Source organism: Acipenser ruthenus, chromosome 50 (genome assembly GCF_902713425.1).
Source record: "Acipenser ruthenus chromosome 50, fAciRut3.2 maternal haplotype, whole genome shotgun sequence".
In the NCBI taxonomy this organism is placed as follows: Eukaryota; Metazoa; Chordata; class Actinopteri; order Acipenseriformes; family Acipenseridae; genus Acipenser; species Acipenser ruthenus.
In genome coordinates, this window is record NC_081238.1 from 819,742 (window position 1) to 841,546 (window position 21,805).

Here is a 21,805-nt window from a genome sequence, read left to right on the forward strand (position 1 = left end):
AATTCCTTTAGAAAAATCAATTTCTAACTCCCCTTGTAATCAATTCCAGCACATCGTTGATCTCAATTAGCAGAGTTCTGTTAAAAGGAGCTTCTCTCCACTGTGGCGACAAATGACTTGAATTGGGGGCTGTGTGGTGCAGTGGTTAGAGAAAGGGGTTCGATACCAGGAGGTTCAAATCCTGGCTCAGCCGCTGACTCCCTGTGTGTGTGTGTGTGACCCTGAGCAAGTCACTGAACCTCCTTGGGCTCCGTCCTTCGGGTGAGACTTTGTTGTAAGAGACTCTGTGTAAGTCGCCTTGGATAAATAAATAATAATAATAATAATAATAATAATAATAATAATAATAATTTGAAGTCGCTGTTTGTCAATTAAAATCAGCTTCAAATGAAAGCAGTTGAACAAATCGACACAGTTACTACGTCTCAAATATCAATTCACATTCCCTTTTTATCAATTCCAAATACATAATTGATTGCAATTAGCAGCATTCTGTTAATTAGCTTCTCTGAAGGAATTGGAACTGGGAATTGATTTTTTAAAAAAAAAGGCATTGGAAATTTGAAAATAAAAAAATCGCCCCCGCCCCCACCCCCCCCCCCCCTCCCTTAACCCTGTATATGTCACACAGCAGCGCCCGGGCGATCTCTACCTTGCTCTGGTTGTACAGCGCCTCCTGGCTCTTGAGCGCCCCCTGCAGTTCGCTCAGCCTCTGCTCCTGCCTGTGCAGGTTCTGTGTGAAGATCCGCGTCAGGCGGGTCAGGGCCTGGGGGTCGGAGGGCAGAGAGTATCCCCGGTGATCGTTCTCGAAGCCCAGGAGCAACCCCCCCTGGGACTGCCCGACCAGCTCCACCAACTCCGCCGCCAGCACCAGGTCTCCTATCCCGCGCGCGGAGGCTGTGGGAGGAGGCAAGGGTCTGTAACATCACATGTCCAGGGCTGGCACAGGAATGGGAATTAGACTCCCATTGCACAGCAGTGTGATCCATTCCTGGTTTTACTAGGAGGCTGTGTGGTCCAGTGGTTAAAAAAAGGGCTTGTAACCAGGAGGTCCCCGGTTCAAATCCCACCTCAGCCACTGACTCACTGTGTGACCCTGAGCAAGTCACGTCACCTCCTTGTGCTCCGTCTTTCGGGTGAGACGTAGCTGTAAGTGACTCTGCAGCTGATGCATAGTTCACACACCCTAGTCTCTGTAAGTCGCCTTGGATAAAGGCGTCTGCTAAAAAATCTAATAATAATAATAATAATAATAATAATAATAATAATAATATAGTTTAATCAGACACACCTGAGCTTGTTACCTAGACAGACTGGGCATGATCTAGCTGGTAGTAAAACCTGGATTGGGTGACACTGCTGTGCAATAGGAGTCTTATTAATATTAATAATATCCTTAGAATAATTAACTATATTCATGAAGGCTATAATCTTTCTACAAAACACATTATACTGTAGTAGCCGTATTCTACTGCTTGTCTACATCTCTGCATTCTAGGACTGGGGGGGGGGGGAGAGAGGGAGAGATTAGAGTTTGTGTTTCAGAAAAATGGTGTCTCCCACACCGCCCCGAGATGACAAGGAGAGACCCGACACCCGACAGATAAGCAGATTCTGCACAGAAGCAAGCCGTTGAAGCCCTGTTATTGAACTTGATTTTGTTAAAACTCCAAGCAATGTGAAGAATCCCGCGGGGGGGGGGGGGGTTACCTGTGTGGGAGGGGCACTTCCTGGTCAGACTCCCCTTCCCCTTCCTCCTCCTCCTCTTCTTCACTGCACTCTTACTCAAAGGCTCTGCTTCCTCCACGTTCTGTGATCAGTTAGAGAAAGAAAGTCAATAATTATAATAATATCTTTATTTTTATATAGCGCCTTTCATCGTGTTCCACCATCACAAAGTGCTTTACAGAGGCAGGCTGTGAACTGTGCATTATATGCAGAGTCACTTCCAATAGGACGTTGATTTAACATCTCATCCGCAGGACGGAGCACAAGGAGGTGATGTGACTTGCTCAGGGTCACACGCAGTGAGGCAGTCAGTGGCAGAGGTGGGATTTGAACCGGTGACCTTCTGATGACAAGCCACTGGACTTTAACCACTGGACCGCACTGCCTCGTAGCATTTATTTCGACCCCTGCTGGCCAGTACTGGACCCTAAACTGGTACGGTTCGCTACAGGCAGCAGTGATGCGGTGGGATAACAGGCCAGGCTAAGTCACGTGACTCCCATCTCCATAGGAGGCTGTGTGGTCCAGTGGTTAAAGAAAAGGGCTTGTAACCAGGAGGTCCCCGGTTCAAATCCCACCTGTGGTTTTAAACTTCGACTTGTTCCGGTAATACATTCCAAAAAAAAATTTAAAAAATCACAGAAATGACGTGAAAATACCGATTTACAAAACCGGATGTGTGTGTTTACGATCAACACAAACCCACAACGAAGGGAAGAGATAAGCTTGTCATATTAATATAATAAACACCTCCTGTACATACCTACATAAATAAAGACGGTTATTTCAACGCTACCCTCAAGACTGACGTTTAATTTTTACAGGCAGGAATAACAATAATAATTTGTACTGAAGTATGTCGACCATAGCTATAAAATGGTTCTCTATCTATGATAACTATTAATATAGCGTTTTTCAAAAAAGTAATACGTTATATTACATTATTATTATTATTATTATTATTATTATTATTATTATTATTATTATTATTATCAACACATGTATTTAGTATTTGATTTATTTATTTGTCTGACGGTTTTATTCAAAGCGACTTACTGGGTCACACTGAATTCTCTTAACATACAAATTCTGGTGCTTAATTTATACAGCTGGGTTTTTACTGGAGCGATCTGGGTAAAAAAAAACTAGAATTAATAAGAACATAAAAAGTATGATAGGAAAATAGTGTTATCTTTGCATAAAACTAACAATTACAACATTTTCTGTAACTTTTCATTCTATTTTTAACACCTTTTTTTATGAAGAAAGAGCGCAACATTAAAACCGGCAAGTCGAGTGTCCCGATGTAAAATTGCACAAGTTATATAGGGACTAACGCTACAAAAGATATACGACAAAACCTTTACAGATTGAACGAGGTATTGCATAGATTCATAACTAATGCAACGTTGCGTAAGGCAACTGAATATAAAGTATACTGATACAGCATGTACACGATTTCTCCTGCACGTTCAGTTTGCGACAGAAACTTATAACAGAATCCAAAGCAAACGATGCATTATATACAGACACGTACCTTCTTAATAACTCCGAAGTCAAACTCCGTGGGTACAGCGTGGTCTCTGAGGCGAACTGTCTGCCCAGTTCTGTCAAACATTTCTGCTTTGAAATGCTTGCTGCACAAAACGCTATGTTTCGTGGGCTCCCAGAGTTTGTTGTCCGGGGTCTGTCGGCGCACGGCGATTCTCCACTGGTTTTTTCTCGACGGACTCTTTGGGAAACTATTAATATTACGACAAAATATGTCACAGCAAAACTTAACACTGTAAACGCAGATTGATTTTGGTCAGTTAGCCTTCACTTATGGGAAATCAGGTGTTAAAACGGCACAAATATTTGACCTGGTGTTTTTTCCTCGGATTCAATATAAATATCTATCTATCTATCTATCTTTTTAATCAATCTATCTATCTATCTATAAATATTTTACTAGATTTAAACAAATTATATTTTTTACACCTCAGATTTTTTAAATCTTAAACATTCTGACAATTAAATCTTGAAAAAAAAATGCTTTTAAAATCAATTAATTTTACACTCGGCGCGTCAACATTTAGCCGACAGATAAATCCGAAATTAATCTTTGAAGTTAGCAGTTAAAACCTGACAAAAAAAAAAACAGATCTGGGAAAAGAATGTTTTGGTAAAGTTTGGTACATTTTTTTTTGTTTTTTGGTTTAAATCTAAATCTTAATAAATAAATAAATAAATAAATAAATAAATAAATAAATACTAGATTTAATTTAATCGGGGGAAGGGGGGGGAACACCTGGGGAAATAATAATAATAATAATAATAATAATAATAATAATAATAATAATAATAATAATTTGGTATAAATCTAGTTAAAATTAAATCCGGGAAAACACACATGGTAAAATATTTCCTGTTTTGTTTCGGCCCCCACACTTGGCCCCCCTATTCACCGCTATAAATTATAACACAGCTCTCGACACTTATACAGACACCAGTAAGAAGCCCTCTCAGTATACAGTTTATAAATATCTCAATCCAGTAAAGGTGCGTCTCTGTGTTTGTGTTACCCGTGGAATGAGATCCCTCTCCTCAGCGAGCCTTCATTGCGGAGCTCAGAGCAGTTTATCGCGGCGCAAGACACGGGCATGGCGGATCATACTAACGCTACGAAATGGAAAGAGGACAGACGTGCAGAATTAATATAACACCTTGATATCTTCAAAAAAAAACTCAAAAAAAAAAAAAAAACAGCTTAGTTTTCATAGCCTCGCCGGCTCAAAAATAATTTCACAGCTCGATGCTTTGCATAAAATATTTTACGTGTACATAGTAAAAAGTATATATGGTTTGTATTTTGAGGGATAACCGTTAGAAGACTATGCAACCAAAAAAAAATAATAATAACGAGGAAAAACGAGACCGCGGTACATACCAGAGATACCTAGATAAGATGGCGGCTTGAAACGTATCCCTATGACGTCACGGCCTCGCTAATCCCTCTATCTCTATAGCGGGCACCAAACGAAACGGTACACTAATCCCACAGTGCCATCTAGTGTGTGGAATATGAATGGCAGGAGAGCATCCCAAATTCGCTGCTCTGATTGATCAATAACTTAAGTTTATTTATTTATTAATTTTATTTTTTTCACTTTTGGTTGACAAGACTTCGTTAACCGTCACAACTGATTCGTTTTAAATGTTTGATTGCGATGCATTTTATTAGACGTTTGCGTTTTTAATTTTTGTATCAATAAGCTATATCCAGTATCATGATTAATTTCAAAGCGTATTTATTATTATTATTATTATTATTATTATTATTATTAATTATTAATTATTATTATATTATTATTATTACACAGTCAGAAAATGTTTGTTTTATTTCATTTTAACATGATCGTATATTATTTCCCACTGAAAATGTAGGTCTAACGGTATTGTCCTTATGAATGAAAACGTATCTGATAAAAGTGATTTCATTAGCTCGTATCTATTAAGTGTTTATATCATATGCTTTATTAAAAAACCCGCTTACAGTATTTCTGTGATTATTCAGCAGTGGCACCCTGATCAAAACAAAACGCATCCTTTTCAAATTCAGCGAGAATATCACACATCGCAAACTTTGCAGCGCACAAAAAAATAAAGAAAACTCGTGTCTGCACTGCAGAGCAAACCTCTGAAGCGGGTGTATGAATCTGTCACGCAGTTATAAATGCATCGTGTTGTTTGTCTGCAGGATCGGTTTTTTCTTTGCTTCTGTACCTCGGGTCGGGCTCGTCCCGATCTGCGCAGCGCTGCCCGGACCCCCTCGCTCCTCTCCCGGGGAGCCGCTGCCTGCCTCTTCGGTCGGCTCTCTGGGATCGGGGACTCAAGATTAAACCAAACGTTTCCCTTGGAAAACCTGCCCGGGTCACTTTCTTCGCTCCCCCCAGTATCCATTTCCACAAAAACTAACAACAAACCTCGGGAATTGGCTTTTTAAAGTAAGCTCGTATCTTCAGTTCCGCCTGCCAGTAACCAACATGGCCGTTGTGGGCAGGCTCTATCCATCTACAGGGCGGTGAAGCCGAATTCCAACGCCACCGTTTGCCCTTAGCGAACATGGAAGGAAGCTTATGTGGCAAAGTGCGACTTAAATATCCAAACCGTAAAGATAAAACCCCTGGTTCTCGACGCGTCTTCGGCGTCCTCAAACTATCCTAACTCTCCCCGGAGCCAAACCGGATTAAAGTTGACAGACAAAGTTTACAACGAAGAAAAATTACAGGCCGAGACCCGAAACAAACATGGCGGATGTGGGCAAGCCCTATCGAGATACTGTCGTGAAGCCGCCGCCGGGCTGAAAAATTCGCCATCAACACAAATGGCGACTCTAACTCGCCTTATGACCGAATAAAAATACTGGAAATAAACGACGGTGCATCAGAAAAGTTTGGGAACGAGCAGAGGCAGCTCCACACTTATCAGGGAATTCAATTTAATTGAACACAGTAGCGTTGTTTTGTTACCCAGTGTTTTAGATATCTCGACTGGTTTGCAATCCCAGGCATTTAATATCCCGTGTAACTGGGCTAGCAGACGGGACGCTGTATATATACACACAAACACGAAGGTCACTCTTAAAATCAGGACTTGAAGGATGTGTTGCAGTAAGAATACCTCTGTTAAGAAAGGACCAGACTAAAACGGTAAAATATGCACAAGAACACAGAAACTGGACTGTGGAGCAATGGTCAAAGGTGCTTTGGACTGTTAATGGATGGACAAAGACACCTGTGCCTTCTGCCAGTCCTGTTGTCAATTCAACGCTTGTCTTCTTTCTATTCCTGAAGGATTTTATCTTCAAGTATTGCTCATCCTTGTTAGACAGCTTTTGTGGTCTTCCAGTCCTGGGTTTGTTAATTACAGATGATGTTTCTCTGTGCTTGTGGATTATGCTTCGGATACCACAGCTTGAAAATCGAGCGATGGGAGATATTGCACTCAATGTGTTTCCTTCTCTATGCGAGTCAAGGTTGTTATAATAGTGAAAACACTTGTGGAGGCTTTGAGGAAATCGCTGATCCTCATAATGCATGAGAGTAGAGAAATGCAACATGTCTAAGACTTTTGCACAGCAGTGTGTGTAATTTACGTTTTTAAAAATATCACACACCATATCAAACACACATGTTAACCCCTTCACAGCCAGTCCTTTAATAACCACACTGCCTTTTAAAAAGTGCAGTAAATACATTTTAAAAAAAATAGAAAACTTGTTTGAGACAGCAGTGATTTTTAAATTGTTTTAATTTCCAGACCCTTGTCAGAACACGCTAATAAATTTTCAACCCAACAAAGCATTTTTTTTGTAAGATCGTAAATATCTATAAAAATAAATAAATAAAAAGTTAACAAACAATTATGTTATTATTGTAACAAACTCACTAAATTGTTACCTCCTTAAAATCAACTACTGTATATATATATAAATATTAATAAATATAATAGATGGGCCTCTTCAGTGAGTTACAGGAAAATAATTCCATGGAGGGTTTCTGTGACGTCATAAACTACGAGAGCGAAGGCGGAGTTTCCAAACTGTCCCAGAACCCCGAGATGGAATTGTTTTCCTGTGACTCACTGAAGAGGCCCGTCTGTTATTTTTTATAATCCACGGATACCCTTGTGATGCTGATATTAAAGAAGACGAGGTTCAGCAGGGCAGTTTTTATTATTTTTAAACGTTGTGTTTCAGTGCTGTACGGACGTTCTGTGTCGTTATCCGTTTGTGCTTCAGCTTTATTTGGATGATCGGTTTTACCTTGTTTTAATTTCCCTTTCCTCTCCGGTTTCTCTGAGATACAAATGTACCCGCATTACATCATTTTTTTGTTGTTGTTGATCATTAATGAACATTTCTGTGTTGTCGAGTGATTGAAAACGAGACATGTTGTGTTTTGAATTGAAAGCGATGATCTTGAGGAGTCGAATGGGTCAAAGTTCAAGAATATTTTCCTCTAGAGGAATTATCACTTTTTGACGTCACTGCTGTGGTATTATGCCATTTTTTCTAAATTATTATTATTTATTTCTTAGCAGACACCCTTATCCAGGGCGACTTACAATTGTTACAAGATACCACATTATTTTTACATACAATTCCCCATTTATACAGTTGGGTTTTTTACTGGAGCAATCTAGGTAAAGTACCTTGCTCAAGGGTACAGCAGCAGTGTCCCCCCCCCACCTGGGATTGAACCCACGACACTCCGGTCAAGAGTCCAGAGCCCTAACCACCACTCCACACTGCATACTGTATATATGCAATTTACTGCAGACGTTTCATAATCTTGTGCGTATGGGTTTTGTTTTGCTTGCAGTGCACTCGCTGGGCACTAGATGGCGCTTGCTGATATAAAGATGGCAGATCCAGCCTACATCATATAAAGCAGGCAGCTAAATCTGAAGACCACTTCAACAGACTTAACGGCAGATATAAGTAGCTGCGTTATAAACAGAGGAATGGGGGAAAGGTTACAAAAAAAAAGGAAAGAAAATGGCTCGCTGGTCTTTCTCTTTCAGTCCGACGAATCCCTCCATCTCAGCGTCCACGTCACTCCGTCCAGCTTGTCATTCAGAAGCTTCTTCAGCTACGAGGGAGCAGAGAGGCCCATAAACAAACCGAGATGCAGCGTTCTCACATTTTTTAAAATTTAGTAGTCGACAATTAATTTGACATATCCAATTATTTTTAGGCTCAGCTCACTCCCAGATTGAAACAAAGAATGGATGAACAAAAGCAAACAAGACAGAAGAAAAACAATTAAGACACACAGACAGACCTATAGAAACACACACACTGACAGGCACACACACACACGCACAAGCACACACACACACGGACACAGGCACACACACACACTGATACACACACACTGACAGGCACACACACACACGGACACAGGCGCACACACACACACTCTGATACACACACACGGACACACACTCAGATACACACACGCACGCTCACGCACACACACACTCTCAGAGATACAGAGGGGCGGGTTCCCTGCAGCTCTCTCACCTCCTTCATGGCCTGCTCTCTGGTCTGCTCTGTGTCACACTGCAGAGGGTCCTTCGACTGGCACTGCATCCCCAGAGTGAGCACCCTGTCCACCCCCCCTGTGAAACAACAACAACGCAGGGGCTGGTAAACACAGATCATTTTTGTAGTTTCTTCTTTGATTACATGACGTTACATAAAAGATCTAAATGATGTTACTAAAATGACTAAATTATGAAAAGTTCTCGGCGATGCTAAACTTCTGGCCACAGCTACAGACTGAAAGATCGCTCGTGGGATGCAGGTTTTAATTCAGTGCTGGAGGATGCCCCAGTAAATCACAGACAGACCAAATAAAAACCGCACACCACGAACAATCATTTTTGTTAAGTATATGGGAAAACTACAAAGTGATTCAATATGTTAACGTAACATCATCCAGCAGGTTTCATTCGACTTTATGAAGCAGAATTAGTTCATTCTATATAGAGGCTGATGCAAAACTTTTGGCCAGAGCTGTGGACCTTTTTAAATACTGCCTTTAATCTTCACTGTTCTACACTTGGCTACACAGGTCTCAAATGTGCAGTTTCGAAAGACACACATGTCTTGGCAAACATGCACTTCCATTTTAAATCTGGCGCTATACTCCGCTGATACCAGTGTGGAGTAGTGGTTAAGGCTCTGGACTCTTGACCGGAGGGTCGTGGGTTCAATCCTAGGTGGGGGGGGGCACTGCTGCTGTACCCTTGAGCAAGGTACTTTACCTAGATTGCTCCAGTAAAAAACCCAACTGTATAAATGGGTAATTGTATGTAAAAATGATATCTTGTATCTCGTCTGCTAAATAAAATAATAATTCCTTGCGATGTTGGGTTTCTTACTGGTGCTGCACTTGATTGTGATGGGCTGGCTGGTCACGTTGCTCTGTCCCATTTGCAGCAGCGTCTGCACTGTGATGCTGTACTCCACTCCGGATCGCACGTCAGTGAGGATGGTGGCGTTGGTGCGGGCGACCACAGAGTGGCTGAGCTTCCAGAATCGCGTGGTGTAGTTGATCAGGTAGCTGCTCTGCACCCCTTCCATGTTCTCTGGGACGTCCCAGCTCAGGTGGATGTCAGTCGTGTTAAAAGAGGTGTTATGCAGGTTTTTGGGTTCGTTTAGTTCTTGAGAACGAGGGAATAAAACAAACAAACAGACAGACAAAGAATGAGTAAACCTGATTCAATATAATTATATATATATGGTCTGGGTGCGTTTATTATATATATATATATATATATATATATATATATATATATATATATATATATATATATATATATTCAAATGGGTAAAAATAATAATTAATATTTGATTTCCCAGTTTTACTAAATACTCTGTTGGAATTCCAAGAAAAATGAGTCAGAAAAGTTAATTATTTGGTCAAAGTCAACTTTTATCCCCCCTCATAGAGGCTGAGATTTAATTATTGTACTTAACCATAAATTCTAGATTCATAATAACTGAAAAAATAAAAGCAATTTTTTCAACAGGCTCGTCCAGTTGATATTTCCCATAATCCACGGCCGGTTGACCCCAGCGTGACCCCAGTGTGACCCCGGCGCGAGCCGTCAAAGTGAAATTGCGACCCGTACCTCACAGAGCTGCTGTCTTGTTTTCCATTTTGTATATTTTTTATCACGGACACGTCCAGGTCCTCAGGGACAATACCACTGATGATAATATAATAAATACATTGTATATAACAAATCCCGGGCTCCTGAATCAACGAATCACCCCACACACCCTCTCTCTCTCACAAAAAGAAAACTACATTGAATCCATTTTTGCTAGTAAGGCGTTTCTCAGTGGTGATTGAGATATGGCTGAACGGGGGTCAATTGAGTTCTTAAAAGGGGAGTTGGAAAGGGAGCGGTCCGAAATACGCCTTACTTGTGTAGGTGGTTACGTTGACAGGGTCGGAGAGCTTGGTTTTGTCGGCTGCTAGGGTAATAACCGTGACTGTGTATTCTTTCCCTGACTTCAGTCCAGTCAGGTTGGCTGTCAGATCTACAGTCTCGAGGGCTGGTGATTCCGGAACCTGAACCCTGAACGAATGCCAGCTTCCATTGGCTGGAGGCTTCCACTGGACCGCGATGTTAGTTCTGGTTGTCTCGGTAACGGCGAGTTCCGTGATGACATCAGGTCCTGCGGGGGGAGACAAAACAAGGAAAGAATCAGTCTGGGCTGAGCCCGAACCCGCATTTTATAATCAGATTCGTCACTTTCTTATTAAATTGGAACAGAAATCAATGAAAGAAAAGTTTGGGCAAACGCTTTCGCAAGAGTGTGCAATTGATTGCAGGTTCGTTTAGACAAAGCCGGTAATGGAATTTATGTAAGGAAATTAAAGAACGCAGCTGGGTATCAAACATTAGGACGGCCACTCAAAGCGTACTGTCTCTATACAGAATTCATTTGGCAGGAAGTCCGGTCAGGTGCATTGTGGGCTTTGTAGTTTTTGCTATTATGTCAACTCTTAGTTCAATCCTCAGGTTGTTGGTTTGGCTGGGGCACCGTTTGCTGTCCACAAACGCGGACGCGATAATCGATTCAGAAACGCGGTGGCTGCATGCGCCACTAATAACACGTGTTTCTTTCACAACTGCACATTCTCCAGCAGAAGCTCAATAATATGAACAAAATCACCTCACTGGTTGCAGTCCCTTTCACCTGAGATCCTTTGTTTTGTTTCAATCTCTTGTTTTACTGTTTTTTATTTATTTATTTATTTATTTGCTTGTTTTTAAATTTGGAAATCACCAATAATTTTTGATTGTCTCTCCAATTTAAAATTATTTTTATTTCAACCCCCGCTCACCCCTGCCACCACCCCAGCCGATTTAGGATTATCCTAAGCCCTCCCTACCCGGGTGGCCCTCGGCCAACGACATAACCTGGATTCGAACCCGCGATCTCCAGGCTACAGGGCGCATCCTGCACTCCACTTGGATGCGCCCCTCAGAAGCCCCTTTGTCTTGAGATGGCTTGCCACGCACATTTCGATTTGATCTATACCAGTGGTTCTGTCCAAACCAGTTCCTTACTTGTGTAACTGGTGATGAAGACCGGGTCGCCCTCCACGGACTGGTTTGCCACCAGCGCCGTGACCCAGATCGAGTAGTTGGTCCCGGGTTCGAGGTTCTCCAGTCTGGATGATTCTGTGAAGACGGTCTGGGTGTGGTTGAGGAAGGCCCAGTTGCCAGTCCAGTCCACTCTGTAGCCGTCGTGCCCACCTTCCGGCCGTGCCCAGCTCAGGTTCAGCATCGTCGTGGTGACCTCTGACACCTGCAGCCTGGAGACGAGATCGGGCTCTGCAGAACAAAAACAACGCATTCCCCGGGACATCAGCTCACCAGGAATGTCAGAATGCAATGGGTCTGAGAAAATGATTAATCTCACCTGCTGGAGTACTGTGCAGCTGTGGCCAAAAGTTTAGCATCCCCCAGTATATATTATTATTTATTTCTTAGCAGACGCCCTTATCCAGGGCCACTTACAATTGGTACAAGATATCATTTTCACATACAGTTACCCATTTATACAGTTGGGTTTTTACTGGAGCAATCTAGGTAAAGTACCTTGCTCAAGGGTACAGCAGCAGTGTCCCCCCCACCTGGGATTGAACCCACGACCCTCCGGTCAAGAGTCCAGAGCCCTAACCACTACTCCACACTGCTGCCCACTCTATATAGAATGAACTAATTTTGCTTCCTAAAGTCGAACGAAACCTGCTGAATCATGTTACGTTAACACACTGAATCACTTTGTAGTTTTCCCATATACTTAACAAAAATGTGACATTTCAAAATCGAACAGGATTTACTACTGTATACTGTCAGGGCGTCCGGTTGCGAGATCATTTTTGTAGTTTCTTAGATTATATGATGTGAAATAAAAGATAAATCAAGTTCAGATTATTTTGAATAATGTCACAATCCTAAAATTCTAGGCGATGCAAAACTTTTGGCCAGAGCTGTAATACTGCGTACCATCCGCAATGGAACTCTATTGAGAGAATCATAAAACTCAGCTGTGTACCAATTACACAGACCCCGTGTCAAAGTGTGCGGTCTGTGTCATGGATATGATCTAAAACAATTTTGACTCTGAAAGAGAAGAGTTACCCTTTAAAGGACAACACTGATAAGGGAACGATAGAAAAATCTAATAATACAGCTTTGTACCAAACATTAATAAGAGACTCTGTAAGACAGAATCTTCACTTGACCACAATATCACAGCCATATAGGGTCAGCGGTCAATTTCATGGTTAGAAAGCAGGGTTTACTGTAAATCACCTTGCAAACAGGAAGTCTTGTCTATCACACGCTATCTGACATTAAATTCAACTTCATGAATTAGTCATTTAGCAGACTTATCAAAAAGCGACTTACAGAGACTAGGGGGGTGAACTATGCATCATCAACAACTGCTGCTGCTGCTGCAGAGTCACTTCCAATAGGAGCTTGTTTGTTTTGCGTCTCATCCGAAGGACGGAGCACAAGGAGGTTCAGTGACTTGCTCACACACAGGGAGTCGGAGGCTCAGCCGGGATTTGAACCTCCTGGTATCGAGCCCCCTTTCTTTAAACCGCTGGGACCCACAAGCTTCGAGAGAGACTTACTGGTGAACGCAGACACGGACACTGGGTCTCCACTGATCGAGCGGTCCAGCACCAGCGTCGTCACCCTGAAAGTGAACTGCTTTCCTGGGCTGAGCCTGTCCACAGAGGCAGCCTCCCCCGGAGCCGTGACGTTCAGGGTAGGAAACCCCTCCACCTCCACGAGGAAGCTGTCCACGTTCCCCGTTGGCCGTCTCCAGCGCAGGGTCGCGGTTTTCGTGGTGACGGACGTGACGTTCAGATCGGTCACCCTTTCCGGCTCTGTGAGAGGAAGTGGACAACCGTCACTTCCTGTTCAGGTATCAGTAGCTACCCCACGATCTGAGGCAGGGGGGCAGAGTCAGGGCACCTTAATAATAGGTTTGTATAGTAACAGCATAGCAAAGTGTGACAGTATGGTAAAGCATAGGCAAGCACTGTAAAAGGCAGGGTCAGCTGGACATATTAACTGATATCAGAGTCATTTTGTAGTTCTCCTATGCATTTACCAGAGCTTACCCTGGTTTGCCATGTTTTAAAATATGCTTTACCACACCTCTCTGTGCTTTACAATGCTTCCCTATGCTTTACCACACCTCTCTGTGCTTTACAATGCTTCCCTATGCTTTACCACACCTCTCTGTGCTTTACAATGCTTCCCTATGCTTTACCATACCTCTCTGCTTTACAATGCTTCCCTATGCTTTACCACACCTCTCTGTGCTTTACAATGCTTCCCTATGCTTTACCAGACCTCTCTGTGCTTTACAATACTTCCCTATGCTTTACCAGACCTCTCTGTGCTTTACAATGCTTCCCTATGCTTTACCACACCTCTCTGTGCTTTACAATGCTTCCCTATGCTTTACCACACCTCTCTGTGCTTTACAATGCTTCCCTATGCTTTACCACACCTCTCTGTGCTTTACAATGCTTCCCTATGCTTTACCATACCTCTCTGTCCTTTACAATGCTTCCCTATGCTTTACCAGACCTCTCTGTGCTTTACAATGCTTCCCTATGCTTTACCAGACCTCTCTGTGCTTTACAATGCTTCCCTATGCTTTACCAGACCTCTCTGTGCTTTACAATGCTTCCCTATGCTTTACCAGACCTCTCTGTGCTTTACAATGCTTCCCTATGCTTTACCACACCTCTCTGTGCTTTACAATGCTTCCCTATGCAATGCTTTCACTGTGCTTCATCACACTTTGCTGTGCTTAAACTAGGAGGAACTGTTGGGTTTTGTGTTTTGTTGTAAATTCAATTCTCAGTTGCATGTAAACAGTGTTGTTGAAGCCCAACAGAGTGGGTTACAGGACCCCAGTATACAGACAGACGCACAAGCAGTGTATTGTATGCGGTTACACAGGCTGTAAATGCATCAGGGATCTGGTACAGAGACAGATAGGGATCAAGGACCTTTTTCTGTGGGAGAGCAGAGGCAGGAGAGAGGACACTGGGAGTGATGGATCTCCTACCAATTCCCAAGACGCTTCTACATGCCCTCTCACTGAGTGACATCATCACCTAAAATCCCTTTTCCCAGCTTACAAAAGCATCTTACAGCCCTTCAATCTCACAGCGGACGGTTGCTGTGATTTATTTCCTTAGATATACCACAGTGGTTTATCCTTCAGCTATCTCACATTCCTTTAGATATGCTTGTTATCTCAAACCTATTTTGCTGACCGCTACTTGTGCGATAATATCAAACCTTAACTTTTTATATCGGACACCCTGGGATCCTTCAAGAAGCTTCTTGATGAGATTCTGGGATCAATAAGCTACTAACAACCAAACGAGCAAGATGGGCCGAATGGGGCCTCCTCTCGTTTGGAAATTTTCTTATGTGCCAGTGTGACGCTGGGTGAGTCGCTCAGACCTAAACTTTGAACCCCTGAAATTCAATTTTCGGGAAAACCAAAAAAATCGACCTACTTGTGTAGACGGTGGCGTTCTCTGGGTTCAGATCTCTGTCGCATTTGACGGGAAAGACCTGGAATCGGTAGAGGCTGCCGGGGGTCAGGGAGTCCACCAGCGCGGTCAGCCCGGTGGAGTTCAGAACCTGACTGGTGTTCCCCGACACCTCCACTCGGTACTGACTTACATTACCCGGGCCGGGGGTCCAGCTCAGGGACACGTTGGTTAACGAGACGTTGGAAACAGTCAGGTTACCATAGAAACGATCTGGAACAGGATGGGAAGAGAGGAACCGATCAAGACAAAATCCCCTGGGAAACTTACCCATAGTAAAAGCACAGCAAAGTGTAACAAAGCACAGTGACAGCGTGGTAAAGCACAGAGAGGTCTGGTAAAGCATAGGGAAGCATTGTAAAGCACAGAGAGGTGTGGTAAAGCATAGGGAAGCATTGTAAAGCACAGAGAGGTCTGGTAAAGCATAGGGGAGCATTGTAAAGCACAGAGAGGTATGGTAAAGCATAGGGAAGCATTGTAAAGCACAGAGAGGTGTGGTAAAGCATAGGGAAGCATTGTAAAGCACAGAGAGGTCTGGTAAAGCATAGGGAAGCATTGTAAAGCACAGAGAGGCATTGTAAAGCACAGAGAGGTGTGGTAAAGCATAGGGAAGCATTGTAAAGCACAGAGAGGTGTGGTAAAGCATAGGGAAGCATTGTAAAGCACAGAGAGGTATGGTAAAGCATAGGGAAGCATTGTAAAGCACAGAGAGGTGTGGTAAAGCATAGGGAAGCATTGTAAAGCACAGAGAGGTCTGGTAAAGCATAGGGAAGCATTGTAAAGCACAGAGAGGTGTGGTAAAGCATAGGGAAGCATTGTAAAGCACAGAGAGGTCTGGTAAAGCATAGGGGAGCATTGTAAAGCACAGAGAGGTCTGGTAAAGCATAGGGAAGCATTGTAAAGCACAGAGAGGTCTGGTAAAGCATAGGGAAGCATTGTAAAGCACAGAGAGGTGTGGTAAAGCATAGGGAAGCATTGTAAAGCACAGAGAGGTCTGGTAAAGCATAGGGAAGCATTGTAAAGCACAGAGAGGTGTGGTAAAGCATAGAGAAGCATTGTAAAGCACAGAGAAATAAATAATAATAATAATAATAATAATAATAATAATAATATTAATACCTTCGTAACAGATGTATGGAAGCTCAGTTTCGCAGGGCTGGTCGAACCAGGGTCCGAAGCTCAGGAACTTCACGCAGGAGTCGTCCGAGTTGTTGCTGTCGGGCCGGGCTGGGTACCAGTTCTGGAAAGTGAGCGGATCGCCGTTGGACCACTGGGACCAGTCCATGGGCCCGTCGAGCTCCTTGCGCAGCCCGGTCCAGGTGTCGTTGGTCAGGCCTCCCACCAGCAGGGCGGCGTTGTCCGGAGTGACACTCACCAGCTCCCTGAAGCAGGAACGGCAGTGGTTCCGAGCCACAGCCCACTCCGTCGCATTGGACTGGAAGAAATACATCCTCTCCGATCCGACCGGGCCCAGAGAGAGAGCTGGAGGGAAGAGAGAAAGACCACAGTGTGCTCGACTGGAACAGAGCCCCACCCTGCTGCGTTGAAAGCGGCTCTTACAGTATTATTATTATTATTATTATTATTATTATTATTATTATTATTATTATTATTATTATTATTGATTAGTCATTTAGCACACGCTTTTATCCAAAGCGACTCACAGAGACTAGGGGGGTGAACTCTGCTTCATCAACAACTGCTGCTGCTGCTGCAGAGTCACTTCCAATAGGAGCTCGTTTGTTTGACGTCTCACCCGAAGGACGGAGCACAAGGAGGTTCAGTGACTTGCTCAGGGTCACACACAGGGAGTCAGTGGCTGAGCTGGGATTTGAACCTCCTGGTATCAAGACCCTTTCTCTAATTCTGAGTGGTTCATATTTGAGAGTTAAATTCAAGAGCTGCTCTTCAGTACTAGCTGGCTGCCATAGACGTGTGTATCATAGGCTAGATCAGCCAGCTTTTATATTAGTGAGCAACAGCGCCATCTAATGCACAGCTAGTGTATTGTCAGCAAAAGCAAAATTAACCTGATCCAAAGTGGCAGAAACTGTACAGATCCTTCTTTCTTTATAAGGTACCTCTGGGTTTATTTTATTACAGAGATATTTTTTTTATTACTACAAATTATACATTAAACGATATTTCAATATTACATGTTTGAGAATATTTCAAAACATGAAGAACACATGTTTCTCCAGAACTACAGCTGTGGCCAAATGTTTTGCATCATCCATAGAACCAATTTTGCTTCATAAAGTCGACTGAAACCTGCTGAATAATGTTACCTTAACATATTGAATTACAGACCGCTTTGTAGTTTTCCAGATACTTCACGAAAAACAGACTTGAAAATTGTGACATTTCGAAATCTAACATGAAATACTACTGTACTGCTGTTATGGCTTCCGGTAGCATTTTGCAAGATCATTTTGTAGTTTCTTTGATTGAATGATGTGAAATAAATGATCTAAATTATGTTCATAGAGTGGTTTTATTTATTTGTATTCTGTCTCAATCCTAAAATTCTAGGTGATGCAAAACTTTTGGCCTGAGCGGTGTGTTAAGGAAATATCCTCTCAAGTTTAAAATCTTTATTTTTTTCCATTAGAACACAGAAGGAACCGTTCTAGCCGTGTAAACTCACCCAGCAAAATGAAAAGCATCTCGCCTCAAGGCTTCTATTCAGCGAACTGGCAGAATCTACAAGGAATCGAATTGATATGGTTAAAAAAAAAAAAAAAAAATAATACAACAAGATAGTTTAAAAAACAAAAAAAAACATCCTGATTCATTTCCTAAACTTTTGCATTTTAAAGCACAGGGAAGCATTGTAAAGCACAGAGAGGTCTGGTAAAGCATAGGGAAGCATTGTAAAGCACAGCGAGGTGTGGTAAAGCATAGGGAAGCATTGTAAAACACAGAGAGGTCTGGTAAAGCATAGGGAAGCATTGTAAAGCACAGAGAGGTCTGGTAAAGCATAGGGAAGCATTGTAAAGCACAGAGAGGTCTGGTAAAGCATAGGGAAGCATTGTAAAGCACAGAGAGGTGTGGTAAAGCATAGGGAAGCATTGTAAAACACAGAGAGGTCTGGTAAAGCATAGGGAAGCATTGTAAAGCACAGAGAGGTCTGGTAAAGCATAGGGAAGCATTGTAAAGCACAGAGAGGTATGGTAAAGCATAGGGAAGCATTGTAAAGCACAGAGAGGTCTGGTAAAGCATAGGGAAGCATTGTAAAGCACAGAGAGGTCTGGTAAAGCATAGGGAAGCATGGTAAAGCACAGAGAGGTGTGGTAAAGCATAGGGAAGCATTGTAAAGCACAGAGAGGTATGGTAAAGCATAGGGAAGCATTGTAAAGCACAGAGAGGTCTGGTAAAGCATAGGGAAGCATTGTAAAGCACAGAGAGGTGTGGCAAAGCATAGGGAAGCATTGTAAAGCACAGAGAGGTCTGAAAGCATAGGAAAACTACAGTTCAGATCACCGTCTCCTCTTTAAAAAATATGCAAAGGATTTGAATGAGCGAGACATCTCACGAGTAGAACGCTCCCCCGAATATTCTCTCCTGTTTCCAGGACAGCAGCATCGCTCGGGACGGGGAGTTTGTTGCCGGATAACTTCACACAGACTCCTCGCTCGCTAAATCTCTTGCTATCCCTGAATAGATAACTGTCTCCTGTTTAGAAATACGCCAAGGATTTTAATGAGCTGTCTGTCCCGCAAGCACAGCGGCACCCGAAAATATGACCCACTTACTGTACCAGTGCAGAATGATCGGACGAACGCGTGTTCTGTAGTTCTGTGGATTGAATAAACTACATAACAGAGGTATTAGAACTGTATCAATCTGTAAAGAAATCAAATAAGATGAAGATATCATATGTCTGTTTAATTGATTTTTATTTTGAAGCACATTGATGGTGTCGATGTATCTCTCCGTTTTTTCAACAAAATAAAACTTGGTTTCTAACCGTTTCATTTTATGACTGGTATTTATATATATACACACTACAAAATGATATCGCAAAAGTATTTAATTTTAGATTTCAAAATGTCACTTTTCAATTCAATATGTTAACATTATCCAGCAGGTTTCATTCGACTTTATGAAGCAGAATTAGTTCATTCTATACAGAGGCTGATGCGAAACTTTTGGCCAGAGCTGTGTAATAATATCCTGTCCCGGGACAGGTTTTTGACAAGTAAAGCAGAACTTCGACGCTACCAAACCTCAGCTGCAGGTTACCCGACATTATCAGGGTCCGACCCTGCACAGCACGCTAAAAAACCTACACACGATGATCAAATAAAACTACACACACTTTCTAATTCAGCATTACAAAACACGCCAGTGTAATCCATTTCAGATATCTAGCCGGGACGCCCTTGCAAACGAACAATTTGATAATTCTTGAACCTTACTTGTGAGTTTGGTTCTGCCAGATTTCCTTCCAATCTATTTAAACAAATATTGAATTCCAGTAAGAGCTAGAAGGGAAAAAAATCGTCAACACAGCTATATATGATGCGGTAATATAGGAAAATTAAACATTAGGGATAACTGTACCTCTTAATCCGCTTCTGTTTTCTGCCGAGCTGTTGAGAATCTCGCTTGATTTCCTGGTGAATCTACGAGAGGAACGCAATAAAAGCAGTTGATTTGCATATCACTGATTATAAAGGCAACGGAGCCTTTTTAAAAGCGGGAGGGATGAGCGTTTAATTAACTTCAGATCAAATTAAGATGATGACCGCGCACAGCATTTGAATCGAGAGACTGCTGCTTCGGACACAAATGATATTATTATCCACAACATTATCGCCACCTCTAAAGCGATCGTTGAGGGATTTTTTTTAAATTATCCAAGTTCTCTGTATATTCCCCGTTTAAAAAGTAGTCTGTTTCTCGAGCTGAAAAAAAACCAAAAACATCATAACTTTATCGATATAATTTTGTTGTTTCTTTGATTACACGATGTTAAATACACTGTCTAAATTATGTTCATATAGTTTTGTTTATACAGAATTCTAGTTGATGCAAAAATTTTGCTCGGTTTCCCTATGCTTTACCAGACCTCTCTGTGCTTTACAATGCTTCCCTATGCTTTACCGCGCCTCTCTGTGCTTTACAATGCTTCCCTATGCTTTACCACACCTCTCTGTGCTTTACAATGCTTCCCTATGCTTTACCAGACCTCTATGTGCTTTACAATGCTTCCCTATGCTTTACCAGACCTCTCTGTGCTTTACAATGCTTCCCTATGCTTTACCACACCTCTCGGTGCTTTACAATGCTTCCCTATGCTTTACCAGACCTCTCTGTGCTTTACAATGCTTCCCTATGCTTTACCAGACCTCACTGTGTTTTACAATGCTTCCCTATGCTTTACCAGACCTCTCGGTGCTTTACAATGCTCCCCTATGCTTTACCACACCTCTCTGTGCTTTACAATGCTTCCCTATGCTTTGCAGACCTCTCTGTGCTTTACAATGCTTCCCTATGCTTTACCAGACCTCTCTGTGCTTTACAATGCTTCCCTATGCTTTACCAGACCTCTCTGTGCTTTACAATGCTTCCCTATGCTTTACCAGACCTCTCTGTGCTTTACAATGCTTCCCTATGCTTTACCACACCTCTCTGTGCTTTACAATGCTTCCCTATGCTTTACCAGACCTCTCTGTGCTTTACAATGCTTCCCTATGCTTTACCAGACCTCTCTGTGCTTTACAATGCTTCCCTATGCTTTACCAGACCTCTCTGTGCTTTACAATGCTTCCCTATGCTTTACCAGACCTCTCTGTGCTTTACAATGCTTCCCTATGCTTTACCACACCTCTCTGTGCTTTACAATGCTTCCCTATGCTTTACCAGACCTCTCTGTGCTTTACAATGCTTCCCTATGCTTTACCACACCTCTCTGTGCTTTACAATGCTTCCCTATGCTTTACCAGACCTCTCTGTGCTTTACAATGCTTCCCTATGCTTTACCAGACCTCTCTGTGCTTTACAATGCTTCCCTATGCTTTACCACACCTCTCTGTGCTTTACAATGCTTCCCTATGCTTTACCAGACCTCTCTGTGCTTTACAATGCTTCCCTATGCTTTACCAGACCTCTGTGCTTTACAATGCTTCCCTATGCTTTACCAGACCTCTCTGTGCTTTACAATGCTCCCCTATGCTTTACCACACCTCTCTGTGCTTTACAATGCTTCCCTATGCTTTACCAGACCTCTCTGTGCTTTACAATGCTTCCCTATGCTTTACCACACCTCTCTGTGCTTTACAATGCTCCCCTATGCTTTACCACACCTCTCTGTGCTTTACAATGCTTCCCTATGCTTTACTACGCCTCTCTGTGCTTTACAATGCTTCCCTATGCTTTACCACACCTCTCTGTGCTTTACA

At 42.5% G+C, this 21,805-nt stretch overlaps 2 protein-coding genes across 2 annotated transcripts; both read right to left on the reverse strand.

Moving 5' to 3' along the window:
• Positions 1 to 437: 437 nt before the first annotated feature.
• Positions 438 to 5,015, reverse strand: LOC131721951 (THAP domain-containing protein 2-like). The gene is made up of 6 exons (XM_059015356.1): positions 4,658 to 5,015; positions 4,293 to 4,389; positions 3,266 to 3,470; positions 1,711 to 1,810; positions 653 to 897; positions 438 to 446 (listed from the first exon to the last, which is right to left on the reverse strand). Exons 2-6 carry the CDS (start codon positions 4,370 to 4,372, stop codon positions 438 to 440), a joined length of 639 nt encoding a protein of 212 aa, XP_058871339.1. The 5' UTR covers positions 4,373 to 4,389; positions 4,658 to 5,015.
• A 3,211-nt stretch (positions 5,016 to 8,226) lies between these two features.
• On the reverse strand, positions 8,227 to 20,100 carry LOC117967946 (receptor-type tyrosine-protein phosphatase eta-like). Its single transcript, XM_059015611.1, has 10 exons — positions 19,965 to 20,100; positions 18,046 to 18,101; positions 16,518 to 16,880; positions 15,363 to 15,611; positions 13,446 to 13,703; positions 11,866 to 12,132; positions 10,712 to 10,966; positions 9,661 to 9,942; positions 8,798 to 8,895; positions 8,227 to 8,363 (listed from the first exon to the last, which is right to left on the reverse strand). Exons 2-10 carry the CDS (start codon positions 18,062 to 18,064, stop codon positions 8,292 to 8,294), a joined length of 1,863 nt encoding a protein of 620 aa, XP_058871594.1. The 5' UTR covers positions 18,065 to 18,101; positions 19,965 to 20,100; the 3' UTR covers positions 8,227 to 8,291.
• Between the last annotated feature and the right edge of the window lie 1,705 nt (positions 20,101 to 21,805).